The sequence below is a fragment of the Paroedura picta genome, chromosome 5 (assembly GCF_049243985.1).
Source record: "Paroedura picta isolate Pp20150507F chromosome 5, Ppicta_v3.0, whole genome shotgun sequence".
NCBI lineage: Eukaryota > Metazoa > Chordata > Lepidosauria > Squamata > Gekkonidae > Paroedura > Paroedura picta.
This window is the reverse complement of record NC_135373.1, coordinates 123,940,908-123,953,747: the sequence shown is the minus strand read 5'-3', so window position 1 is coordinate 123,953,747 and position 12,840 is coordinate 123,940,908. Positions and strand designations below refer to the sequence as shown.

General features: G+C 50.6%; 1 protein-coding gene across 2 annotated transcripts in view; it reads right to left on the bottom strand.

Moving 5' to 3' along the window:
- Nucleotides 1-12,840, bottom strand: part of MKLN1 (muskelin 1) — a 118,991-nt gene that overhangs the window by 9,615 nt on the left and 96,536 nt on the right. For both annotated transcript variants that reach the window (XM_077340349.1, XM_077340350.1), the window contains one exon: nt 11,145-11,274. In XM_077340349.1, coding sequence (XP_077196464.1) covers nt 11,145-11,274 — 130 coding nt within the window. The remainder of the gene's footprint in view (nt 1-11,144; nt 11,275-12,840) is intronic.

The window sequence follows — 12,840 nt, the reverse complement described above, 5'->3', positions numbered from 1 at the left end:
GATTCTGTGATTCTGATTCTATGATTCTATGGTCTTGGGACGAGGTCTTACATATCGTGTTGTTCTTATTACACAAAGCGTTAGTTAGTTAGCTAGTTAATTAGCACAGCCTTGATTGGCATGTTAAAAAAAACAACAAAATACAGTTAAGGGCTTCGATTAAAGTTACGACAAATCAAATCAGGTATGAAAATTGTAAAACGTTCAATTCGTGATCCCTCAATGCCAATAGCAGAAACTGCTTCAATTACTTCTGGGTCTTAATTAGACGTCAGGAAAACTACCTTGAACTTGTCAGCTTGGCGTGTCTTATTACTAAACAAGGAGCTAGGAAATTTAAGATGAATATTGGAGTGAAAAAGGGTAATACAAAAAGAGATCATTGTCCGGGGGGGGGGGATCTCCACAGAGAAGGGTAAATATGTGGCTGGCCTGAGGATGTAGTGATGGCCACAGGGAGAAACAGCTTTCTAACATTCATGGAGGATAATCAATGGTTGTGACAGTGACAAAGGGAAACCTCCACAGTTTGGGGCACTAAACCTCTGGATCCCAGAGCTGGGAGGCAACATCGGGCGAAGGCTTTGGCCCAGTCAACCAAAATAACTGGCTGGACACCGGGTGAGACAGGATGCTGGACTAGATGGACCCCTGGCCTGATCCAGCAGGGCTCTTCTGATGTTCTTAACATGAGGGGAAGGCCTCTATGCCCTGTTATTGGTCATTCAGAGGAACTGGTTGGCCACTGGGTGAGCCAGGATGCTGGACCCTGGAGAGGCTGATGTTACTTTGAGCAGATAAGACTGACCTTGAGAAACCAGTGGCCTGATTCTTTCTAAGCCAGCTTCACGTGGAGGGGCCATGGCTCAGGGGAAGAGCACCTGTTTGGCATGCAGAATCATAGAATCATAGAGTTGGAAGGGGCCATAGAGGCCATCTAGTCCAACCCCCTGCTCAACGCAGGATCAGCCCAAAGCATCCTAAAGCATCCAAGAAAAGTGTGTATCCAACCTTTGCTTGAAGACTGCCAGTGAGGGGGAGCTCACCACCTCCTTAGGCAGCCTATTACACTGCTGAACTACTCTGACTGTGAAAAACTTTTTCCTGATATCTAGCCTATATCGTTGTACTTGAAGTTTAAACCCATTACTGCGTGTCCTCTCCTCTGCAGCCAACAGAAACAGCGTCCTGCCCTCCTCCAAGTGACAACCTTTCAAATACTTAAAGAGGGCTATCATGTCCCCTCTCAACCTCCTTTTCTCCAGGCTGAACATTCCCAAGTCCCTCAACCTATCTTCATAGGGCTTGGTCCCTTGCCCCCCCCCCCCCCAAGAAAGTCCCAAGTTCAATCCCTGGGATCTCACATTAAAAGGAGCAGGTGGCAGGGGATGCCAAGAGCCAGGAGATTTGCTGCCATTCCGAGTCTGACTGGGCATAAGGCAGCTTCGTGTACGTCTTCATATATGCAAAGGCTGCAGGAAGGACGTAATTATTCATAGATGCTGGCACTCGAACTCCTGTCTTTGCTAATATATTCCCGGATTTGTTCGGCTGCACCTTTCACGGGGACTGGGAAGAGAAGAGCCTGAAGAGAAGAACGCTCCAGAAAGATGCTGCTGGAATGGCTGAAGCTGCCCTCTTGGTTGCGTACTGAGATCGAAAGACGCTGCTGCGAAGGCTGAATTAATTCCCCCTCCCCCCACATAGAAAAGAGGGCAGAATCAAATACTTGGCTGTCCCGATTGTTTGTCAGACATGACTCGCTCCCCGTTTCCCAGGGCAGCCGGCCTTGCAGCAGGCATCTGGGACTGGCATGGGATCGCCGTGTGCGGTTTCTGCTCTGCTCCTCTCCTCCCGGATCAGTTTACAAGGAGACGGGGCCAGGGGGGGGAGGCATGCAGGCTCCTAGCAGCCGGACAAGAAAGAAAGAAAGAAAGAAAGAAAGAAAGAAAGAAAGAAAGAAAGAAAGAAAGAAAGAAAGAAAGAAAGAAAGAAAGAAAGAAAGAAAGAAAGAAAGAAAGAAAGAAAGAAAGAAAGAAAGAAAGAAAGAAAGAAAGAAAGAAAGAAAGAAAGAAAGAAAGAAAGAAAGAAAGAAAGAGAAGGGGGGTGCTCTTGCAAATACTGCTCACCCCTGCCCCCAAAAGGGCAACTGTGAAACCTGAATTTATGCACGGGAGGGGAGGGGAGGGGAGGGGGGGAGGGGGGGAGGAAGGAAGGAAGGAAGGAAGGAAGGAAGGAAGGAAGGAAGGAAGGAAGGAAGGAAGGAAGGAAGGAAGGAAGGAAGGAAGGAAGGAAGGAAGGAAGGAAGGAAGGAAGGAGAAATTGAATTCTGGCAGGGAGGGAGGGAGGGAGGGAACAGCATCTGGATAGCAGCTCTGTGGTGTGCCGGCAGGGCCTACAAGAGGCCTGGTCTCGCTTGGTTCTTGTTTCTTTTCCTGCATCTACAGGCAGGGAAATGCCACGCCGTGACTAAGCAGTCCGGCAGCTGCCAGCAGCACACGCACCAAGCAGCTCCCAGATGCGTATAAGAAACTAGATTCAAGCCCTGGGCCATGCTGCTCACTTGTGTACACAGTGTCCCCAATAATCTTGTGATCCAAAAGTGACTGCCGCCCGAGGGATCCAGAATCCGCTCCGAAAGCGCCGTGTGTGGGCAAGGCCGAGGACGGCATCCGAGGGGGAGGAGAGCAGGCGGGGCCGCTGGGAGAAGGAGCCTGAAGTCATTATCGCCTCCACGGTTCTCAGCTGCTCCTGGCTCACGACTCCTCCATGCTAATAAAAATTCTCTCCGCTGGCAAAGCTCACTGGCGTCCTACCTAAACACAGGCATCCACATAACAGTACTTGGCTGCTTCGGATACGAGAGCCTAGCGTAATCTTCACAACAACCTTGTAAAACAGAACAATACCCCCCCCCCCGGTGTGAGACAGGACGCCGGACTAGATGGACCCCCACAGGTCTGACCCAGCAGGGCTCTTCTGAGGTTCTTATGAAGGCCTCGGCCTCCCTGCCCTGTTGCTGGCCCTCCAGAGGAACTGCTTGGCCCCTGTGTGAGACGGGATGCTGGACTAGATGGACCCTCCCTGATCTAACCCAGCAGGGCTCTCCTGATGTTCTTTTGAAGGCCTCTATACCCTGTTCTTGACCCTCCAGAGGAGATGGCTGGCCACTGTATGAGCCAGGACGCTGGACTAGATGGACCCTCCCTGGTCTGACCCAGCAGGGCTCTTCTGAGGGTCTTCTCAGGGGAACGCCTCAGCTTCCCTGCCCTGTGGCTGGCCCTGCAGAGGAACTGGCTGGCCCCTGGGTGATACAGGAGGTTGGACTAGATGGACCCTCCCTGGCCTGACCCAGCAGGGCTCTTCTGAGGGTCTTCTCAGGGGAAGGCCTCGGCCTCTCTGCCCTGTGGCTGGCCCTGCAGAGGGATTGGCTGGCCCCTGGGTGATACAGGAGGCTGGACTAGATGGACCCTCCCTGGTCTGACCCAGCAGGGCTCTTCTGATGTTCTTATGAAGGCCTCGGCCTCTCTGCCCTGTTGTTGGCCCCCCAGAGGAACTTGCTGGCCGCTGTGCGAGATGGGAGGCTGGGCTCTTCTGATGTTCTTAGGATTCTCGAGGAAGATGGCCTTGAGGGAGTGTGATGCCTCCAAAGTCACCTACCGAACTTCGTGGCTGAAAAATAGTTCAAGTTCTGGCTGGTGACAGCCTGGCCATGATCCCACACTGGATCTTGGTTCCCCAAAGGGCATTCTTAACTAAAGACGTTTTTGAGGTTCTATGTAGGGATGTGAGAAAATACAATTATTCAATAAAACCGGAGTACATTCCACCACCCACCCCTTGTACAAACTCTCCGGTTCTTTGTATGTTCCTCTGGTTTCCCTCCAAAGCAGGACATTTGAGAGTTCCAGCTGCAAGCCCAGCCAACCTGGTTGACTCCGCTCACATGAAAGCATCTCTCCCTCAGCAGTTAGAATAAAACACATCCAAAGAAAACATACTGGCAGCCAACTCCAGCTTAATTCCCCCTTCTCCGTCCCATCACAATTAAAGTCTGTTTGAGTACCTTGGCACCTTTAAGACTGACAAAAGTTTTGTTCTGTGGAGTGGCTTTTGGGTGCAAGCGCATACGGGCCTATGTGGTGCTCCTCCATGCGCCCTCCCAACTGGGAAGATAAAGAAGATAAAGAAGATAAAGAAACGCCCACCCACCTGTGTAGCAGCCTGCACGGGCTTTGGGCGCTGCTCTTCGCGCTCTCCCAACAGGACAGGGCACTGAAAGCAGAGAAAAGCCCGCCCACCTGCCCACATAGGGGCCTGTGTGAGCATTAGGTACTCTTCTGCACGTTCTCCCGACTGGGTAGATTCACAGAATCATAGAGTTGGAAGGGGCCATGGAGGTCATCTAGTCCAACCCCCTGCTCAACGCAGGATCAACCCAAAGCATCCTAAAGTAAAGAAGATGGAGAAAAGCCCGTCCAGCCACATAAAGGCCTGTGCGGGCTTCGGGTGCTCCGCTTGGGTGCTCCTCCACCACCACTGAGAAGATGCTTGGGGTTGGCCTCTGTCCGCCACTTCCCCTCTCAAACCACTGCCCCTCGGCTTGGCCTGGCCGGCGGGTGGCGCTTCCTCCGTCTTAATCCTTCTCGCCTCTGAGTGGGACGACGTGGACAGAGATGTTCCTACATCAAAAAACAGCTCTTCTTCGTCTTCTAACCAGGGGCAACCCTCCTTCACTTCTAACCACTGATGAGTTAGGGCCAGCCTGGATTAGGGTTGTGCGCTCCGGCGCACTCTGGCGATCACTGAAGCCTGGAACGCACAACCCTAGCCTGGACTATTCAGCATTCGTAATCATAGAATCATAGAGTTGGAAGGGGCCATAGAGGCCATCTAGTCCAACCCCCTGCTCAACGCAGGATCAGCCTAAAGCATCCAAGAAAAGTGTGTATCCAACCTTTGCTTGAAGACGGCCAGTGAGGGGGCACTCACCACCTCCCTAGGCAGCCTATTCCACTGCTGAACTAGAATCATAGAATCATAGAGTTGGAAGGGGCCATAGAGGCCATCTAGTCCAACCCCCTGCTCAACGCAGGATTAGCCCTAAGCATCCTAAAGCATCCAAGGAAAGTGTGTATCCAACCTTTGCTTGAAGACTGCCAGTGAGGGGGCACTCACCACCTCCCTAGGCAGCCTATTCCACTGCTGAACTAGAATCATAGAATCATAGAGTTGGAAGGGGCCATACAGGCCATCTAGTCCAACCCCGTGCTCAACGCAGGATAGAATCATAGAATCATAGAGTTGGAAGGGGCCATACAGGCCATCTAGTCCAACCCCGTGCTCAACGCAGGATAGAATCATAGAATCCTAGAGTTGGAAGGGCCCATAGAGGCCATCTAGTCCAACCCCCTGCTCAACGCAGGATCAGCCCAAAGCATCCTAAAGCATCCAAGAAAAGTGTGTATCCAACCTTTGCGTGAAGACTGCCAGTGAGGGGGAGCTCCCCACCTCCCTAGGCAGCCTATTCCACTGCTGAACTAGAATCATAGAATCATAGAGTTGGAAGGGGCCATACAGGCCATCTAGTCCAACCCCGTGCTCAACGCAGGATAGAATCATAGAATCATAGAGTTGGAAGGGGCCATACAGGCCATCTAGTCCAACCCCGTGCTCAACGCAGGATAGAATCATAGAATCATCGAGTTGGAAGGGGCCATACAGGCCATCTAGTCCAACCCCGTGCTCAACGCAGGATAGAATCATAGAATCCTAGAGTTGGAAGGGCCCATAGAGGCCATCTAGTCCAACCCCCTGCTCAACACAGGATCAGCCCAAAGCATCCTAAAGCATCCAAGAAAAGTGTGTATCCAACCTTTGCTTGAAGACTGCCAGTGAGGGGGAGCTCACCACCTCCTTAGGCAGCCCATTCCACTGCTGAACTACTCTGACTGTGAAAAATCCTGGCCTCCTTGTTCAAAACACCGGCAAAACTTGCACCAGAATCTGAAACTTAGACTTAATCAACCCTCCTACTATAAGAATCCACTATAAATCCCTTAAATAAATTCCAAACCGGGTGCTTTGGACCTTGTTTAAGGGATCTATAGTGGATTTTAATGTTATCATGATTAATAGTATTATTTTATGGTATTAAAGATGTTGTTACCTGTCCCGAGTCCCTGGGGAAGGGCAGGATATACTTTTCTTTTTCAAATCAGTCCTAATAGTAGTAGTGGCAAACGCCACTGATTAATTAAATGTTGATATCAGTTCTGAATTGCCCAATAATTTCATTAGCTGCTTAGCAACAGTTTTGTTATAATTTTATAAAACAAAAAAAGGAAAAAAATACATGGGCCGCTTTCAGCATAATTTTACAAAGCCGTTATCAAACTGATTCCGGAAAACTGAAGGCGTGAGCATTACAGCCCTCGCCCCCGTGCAAAACCACCAACCAACCAACCAAATGACACGCTTACGGCGTTAAAAGATTTGTCTTCGGTTATGATCCAGAGGAATGTGGTTCAGAGTTCACGAGAGGACGGGGAGGGGGGTGTTTACAGAGAGCATGAGCAGCTGGAGCATGACGCACGGCCACGTGGACCCAGCCAGGGCAAAACAGCACAATAGCTGGACCTTAACGCCTGTGCTTTCCAGCCCGCACGTGTCTCCCCAGTAAACAAACCCGGCTTATTTATAGTTTTGCCTTGCCCTCTTTTGGGGAGGGGGGAAGCAATAACTCTCTCACAGGGAGGCTGGAAACTGGAGACCCCACAGGTATTATCTTATCTCGCCCTAAAATGGTACTAGAAATCCTGAGCTTCCACATTAGGGAGAACAGTCTTGTGAAAGTTAGGAAGCGAGGCGAGCAAATGCCAGGTTGGAAGGCTGCCCAGAGCGGGCCTCGGGGGAAAGGCGGGATGATGGTGGGATGATGACAAGATATCCCTTGCGAAAGGGTGAAGGTTGGTCTCAGAGGGTGAACCTAAGATGTACCCAGTGGCGGAAAATCCCTAGCCCTGCAGGTGAGTTCTCTAGGGGGAGACCACCCTGGGTTTCTCGAGGAATATAGTTGTTCTGGCTAATAGCTACTGACTAGTGGGGGGCCCCCACAAGACTCATTGGGGGGAGAAACCAAACTCCCCACCCCGTTGCCGAACATTGCTGTCCCACAGTGGCTCCTACCTGGCACCTGTCATGGGCTCCCTGCAGTGGGTACAACAAGCAATGTGGAATGTTTGCGCATGTGTGTGCACATACAACAGGTTTTCTCTTTAAATTTTTTTTTGGGGGGGGGGGAAATTAAAACCCCCGATGTATTTTTTGTTTAATATTTCAGATTTTTCTGGGGTTTCCTCCCCGCCCCAAGTTTGCACAAAAACCTGCTTGGCCCCAATCCACGGATTTAGTTATCCTCAGATGGAGGCCATGAATCACTTTTAGGTATATAAAATTATAGAATCATAGAGTTGGAAGGGACCTCCACAGTCATCTAGTCCAGGGGTAGTCAACCCGTGGTCCTCCAGATGTCCATGGACTACAATTCCCATGAGCCCCTGCCAGAAAACGCTGGCAGGGGCTCATGGGAATTGTAGTCCATGAACATCTGGAGGACCACAGGTTGACTACCCCTGCTCTAGTCCAAACCCTGTCCAATGCAAGAACTCACAACTAACTGCCAACCCACAGTGACCACAATTTCATGTGTAAGTGTTCCTTCCACCAAAAATCTCCAGCATCCAGCCTGGCCTGCAGGGAATTCACCTACCATCCCACAGAGGCAATCAGCAATTCCCTGGATATACAAGGAAGGGCTACAAGAGACAAGTATCAACACAACCCCTTCTGCCCACCCACTCACAATCTTCCTAAGTTCACAGAATCAGCATTTCTGTCAGATGAGTATCCAGCCTCTGCTTAAAAACCCGCAAAGAAGGAGAACCCACCACCTCCTGAGGAAGCCTGCTCCCCTGAGGAACCGTTCTAACGGTCGGGAACTTCCTCTGGAGGTTTAGCCAAACATTCTTTGGAATTAATTTAGATAGATGTCAAGATAGATAGATTACAAGGACAATCTTAGGCAGACTCCACTGAAGTCAACAAATACAGAAAGGGGTAACTTGGCATAAAATGTATAGCTCCACAATGCAGAAACTGCCAAACCTCTTTCAAAAGACACCTCATGTGACCACACATGAAACAGACTACTCCTGAATCAGATAACCAATTGCCGATTCAGACTGGCAGCAATTCTCGAGAGTCCCGGGCAAAAGTCTTCCCTATCACTTACTGCCTGACCCTTTTGACTGGAGATGCCGGGGATTGAACCTGGGGCCTTCTGCACGGCGAGCAGAAGTTCTTCTACTGAGCCACAGGCCCTTCCCTAATGAAGCTGCCTTAGATCAGACAGCTGGTCCATAAAGGTCAGTACAGCCTACCGCCAGTTCTCCAGAATATTTCTCATCACTGCCTACTTGGATCTTTCCATGGAATGCATTCAGGATCTTCTCCATGTACAGAGGAGGTTCTTCCATTGAGCTACAATCTCTCCTTGGGGGAAGAGAAGACTTCCTTAAGGGAAACTAGTGGACTAACTCAGGAATTTTAAAAGTAATGCTTGCTTTTGTTCAAAGCTCCGGCCAACTGAGCCCCTCTACCAGAAGTCCCTTTAGTTATATTTCTTTCTTTCTATTTCAGTATATGTACCGCCATTCCCCCGGTGGGCTCACGGCAGTTTGCAATAATAAAAAAATAACATAATAAAAACCCCATAAAAACTTCCCTTATAACAACCAACAACTAAGGCCTAACTTCTCAACAGGATGGCTGCTTCTAAACTGGGGAGGGCCTGACTCAGGGGCAGAGCATCTGCCTGCCATGCAGAAGGTCCAGAGTTCAATCCCGGCATCTTTCAGCTTTCCGCAGGGCCTGCAAGACGTAGCTCTTCCACCAGGCGTATGGTTGACAAGGCCATTGCAGTAGCCGGTGTTACCATCTGAGGATCTCTAAATTGAGGTCAACTAAGTTCCTTGCTCCCAGGGAGAGAGAGTGCATGACCCATGCTGAACGGGGGAGAGGTCTGGTATTTTATTGTTCGCCATCTTGTTACGTTATATTATATTTTTGTATTAAGGGATATTTTAGGGGATTTTACTGTATTTTTACTGATTTTGTAAACCGCAGTGAGACATTTGAGAGCGGCGGTATATAAATATAAATTAAAAAACAAATCTCCAGTTGCCAGGGTCGGGCCGCAGCGGCTGTGAAAGACCTCCATCTGAGACTCCGGAGAGCTGCTGCCGGTCTGAGCGGGAAACACTGAATACGATGGACCATTGGGCAGATTCAGCGTAAGGCAGCTTCATCCCTGAATATCAAGCACTGTTCTGACTCCTCGCGGAGAGAGGCTGGTTCTAATGCGCCCTTCCGCAAACAAACAAGGGAAACGTCCGGCACTGTTTATTTACTTTCTCGGATGCATGAGGATGGCGGAAGGGCATTCTGTTCCTTTGTGACTGCTAATGAGTCACTTGCTTACAAAAGCCACTGTTTGGCCTTTGTGGGGTGAGGGGGGGGGGGGGAGAGGCCTAATTATGTTGTTCTCATCTGACTGACTGCAATGCGCCATTAATATGTTCGTGCCTCCTGAGCCGCTAAGCCGTAAGACAACATCTGTCTCCCGCACAAAAGGGTCACAGTTTGTCCGGTGAAATGCAGCGATGCTTGCACAAGCCCCGCGTTGTCCTCCTAAATGACGTCTGGTTATGAGAGAGGAGCAGTTTGCAAAAGTTAGGGCAGGAGTTTATCGCGTAACTCTATTGCTCGCGTGACACAGCTCAGGCACGCCTGGCCTCGACTGGGCCCAGGGCCTTGAGCCACACAATGATTTTCATGTGTCCGATGACATCTTCATTTTTAATTAAGAGCACTTCTGGAAGAGACGGTGGCATGTACTTTTTTGTAAAACCTTCAAAACCTCAGAATGGGCTTGGGACACAACGACCCCAAGCGACGCAGGAAAGCTGGTTTCGAAACGTGGCAGAATACAAACATTTGTCAATCATGCAGGAAGAAACGGCAGCAAGTTTGACTGGGCACGTGTTCTAGTTACGTTCAGGGTCTCCCCCCATGGATAACTAAAGAACTCTTTATTGTGCAGTGGATTGGACTAGATCAGTGGTCCCCAACCCCCGGGCCAGGGGCCGGTACCGGTCTGTAGATCAGTCGGTACCGGGCCACGGCTCCTTCTCGTCCTCCTCCCTGGCTGCTGCCTCAGGGGCTGCCCTGCCACTCTGCTGCTGACTCACCTTTGGTGCTCTCCAGCCACCACCATGGATGGGGCTCCCCCTTGGTGTGGCAGTGCGCAGCTGCTGCTGGCAGCACCCCCCAGCGGGCGGCGGGAAGTCAGGGGTGCCAGTGGGAAAGCAAGTGGAGCAGGGGCTCAGGCAATGACGCAGCAAAAGACTACCCCCCCCCCCTCAGTAAAATTGTAAAGCATTGACCGGTCCCCGGTGATAAAAAGGTTGGGGACCACTGGACTAGATGACCCTGTAGACCCTTTCTAAAACTATGACTCTCATGACAGAGTCCGCTTTAAAAAAGAAAGAAATCCATAAGCCGGAGAAGCTGAGAGGTTCTCAGTCTCAAGAAACAAAATTAAGCCTTGTCAGACCAAATGGGCTAATAGCCTGGAAGAACTTGAAGTATCTCCCGATCTCCCTGATCACCCTTTCCCCCAAAAAGGTAGCTGCTTAACCCTTGCTCCCCTTATTGTTTTCTGTCCAAAGCTGCATACGGAGAACACCTTTGTGTCTTCTCCCATCTGTTTCTGACTGGATTTCTCTGGTTCTCCCCTCTCAGGAACATCATCGACTCACTCAACCCCTCTGGCAGGGGAGAATCCACATGTCTCTGAGAAGTCACCCCCCCCCCCGAACAAGCAAGGAGCCCCTTGAGTTTGCCCCCTGCACAAACAGGAGGGGCCTTTCCCTACTCCCAAACACGTTTGAGTCATGTGAACACGCCCAAAGAGAGCCGTACGTGATGGGGAAGCTATTTCCTGCCAAGGTTAACAACCTTCTGGTCCTGCCGAAAAGGCTTTTTGAAAACCGAAATTTTTCAAACGCCACGGGTGCGCTTACCCATCCCCGAGTCTTTCTTTGTGCCGTCTGAGATGATGTCCACGTGGTCGCTGTCGACGTCGTAACTGAAGAAGTCGTTCAAGTACGTCTTTGACCTCTGCCCGCCAAACACGTACAGGCAACGATTCCTCTGGAGGGAAGAGAAGGGAGCCGTTGAGTTTCCTCTAAACAGGTCGTCAGAGAAGAGGGCTGGGTCAAGCCCCCGCAGGTTGCAGCCCATGTGTCCCGTGTGAAGGACCTTCTCCTTCCGTATGTCCTTGGGCACCAACTGTGGTCCATCCGTCCCAACACTTGGGGAGGCCCGTTTGACATGGATCAAACCAGAAGGCAACAGCAAAGCACATTAAGACGCATAACGTACGGGAGATTCTAGCCCTGACCTGGATGGATGGCCAAGGCTAGGCCAGTATCATAGGATCTACGTCCTTCACTTCAAGAAGGACGTAGATAAAATTGAAAGGGTACAGAGGAGAGCGACGAGGATGATCTGGGGCCAAGGGACCAAGCCCTATGAAGATAGGTTGAGGGCCTGGGGAATGTTCAGCCTGGAGAAAAGGAGGTTGAGAGGGGACATGATAGCCCTCTTTAAGTATTTGAAAGGTTGTCACTTGGAGGAGGGCAGGAGGCTGTTCCCGTTGGCTGCAGAGGAGAGGACACGCAGTAATGGGTTTAAACTTCAAGTACAACGATATAGGCTAGATATCAGGAAAAAAAATTTCACAGTCAGAGTAGTTCAGCAGTGGAATAGGCTGCCTAAGGAGGTGGTGAGCTCCCCCTCATTGGCAGTCTTCAAGCAAAGGTTGGATACACACTTTTCTTGGATGCTTTAGGATGCTTAGGGCTGATCCTGCGTTGAGCAAGGGGTTGGACTAGATGGCCTGTATGGCCTCTTCCAACTCTGTGATACTATGATTCTATGATCCATGTTGGATCAGGCCAATGGAAGTTGGAAGGGGCCATACAGGCCATCTAGTCCAACCCCCTGCTCAACGCAGGATCAGCCCTAAGCAGGATCTCAGAAGCTAAGCTGGGCCACTAAGCTGTTTTGTACTTCGATGGGAGACCGTAAAGGAAGTCAAAACAGAGGTGGGCAATGGTGAACCGTTACGGGGGTCTCGCCTTCAAAACCCTCCAGGGTTTGCCGTAAGCAGGCTGCGACTTGGCTGCCCTTTCCAACACTCAAGAAGTTGACTCTTCCGAGCAGGACCGGCAATTCATCAAAATGATTTCAGTTATCCAGAGCTAAGTAAACGGTGAGTCATCGAAGCCTCCCCGCAGAGGAGAAGAAAGCAAGAAGTGGCTGTCCGTTTCACAATCAGAGGCGGTTGCTCAATGAAGGAAAGGTCATCATAAACATACAGAGCAGGTCCATCAGTGGATATTAGGGACAATGCAGAGATGAGACACTCTGTCTGGGGCAGGGATGCTTGGTATTCTTGAAGCTTTCGAGGGGGGGGGATAGTGGGAGGGTTTCTGGAGTTTTGGCCCTGCTGGTGGACCTCCTGAGGGCACCTGGCTATTGGCTAGAACGTGACACAGAGGGCAGGACTGGATGGGCCATTGGCCTGATCCAACATGGCTTCTCTTATGTTCTTGTGGCCCTGCTGGTGGACCTCCTGAGGGCACCTGGCTGTTGGCTAGAACGTGACACAGAGGGTAGGACTGGATGGGCCATTGGCCTGATCCAACATGGCTT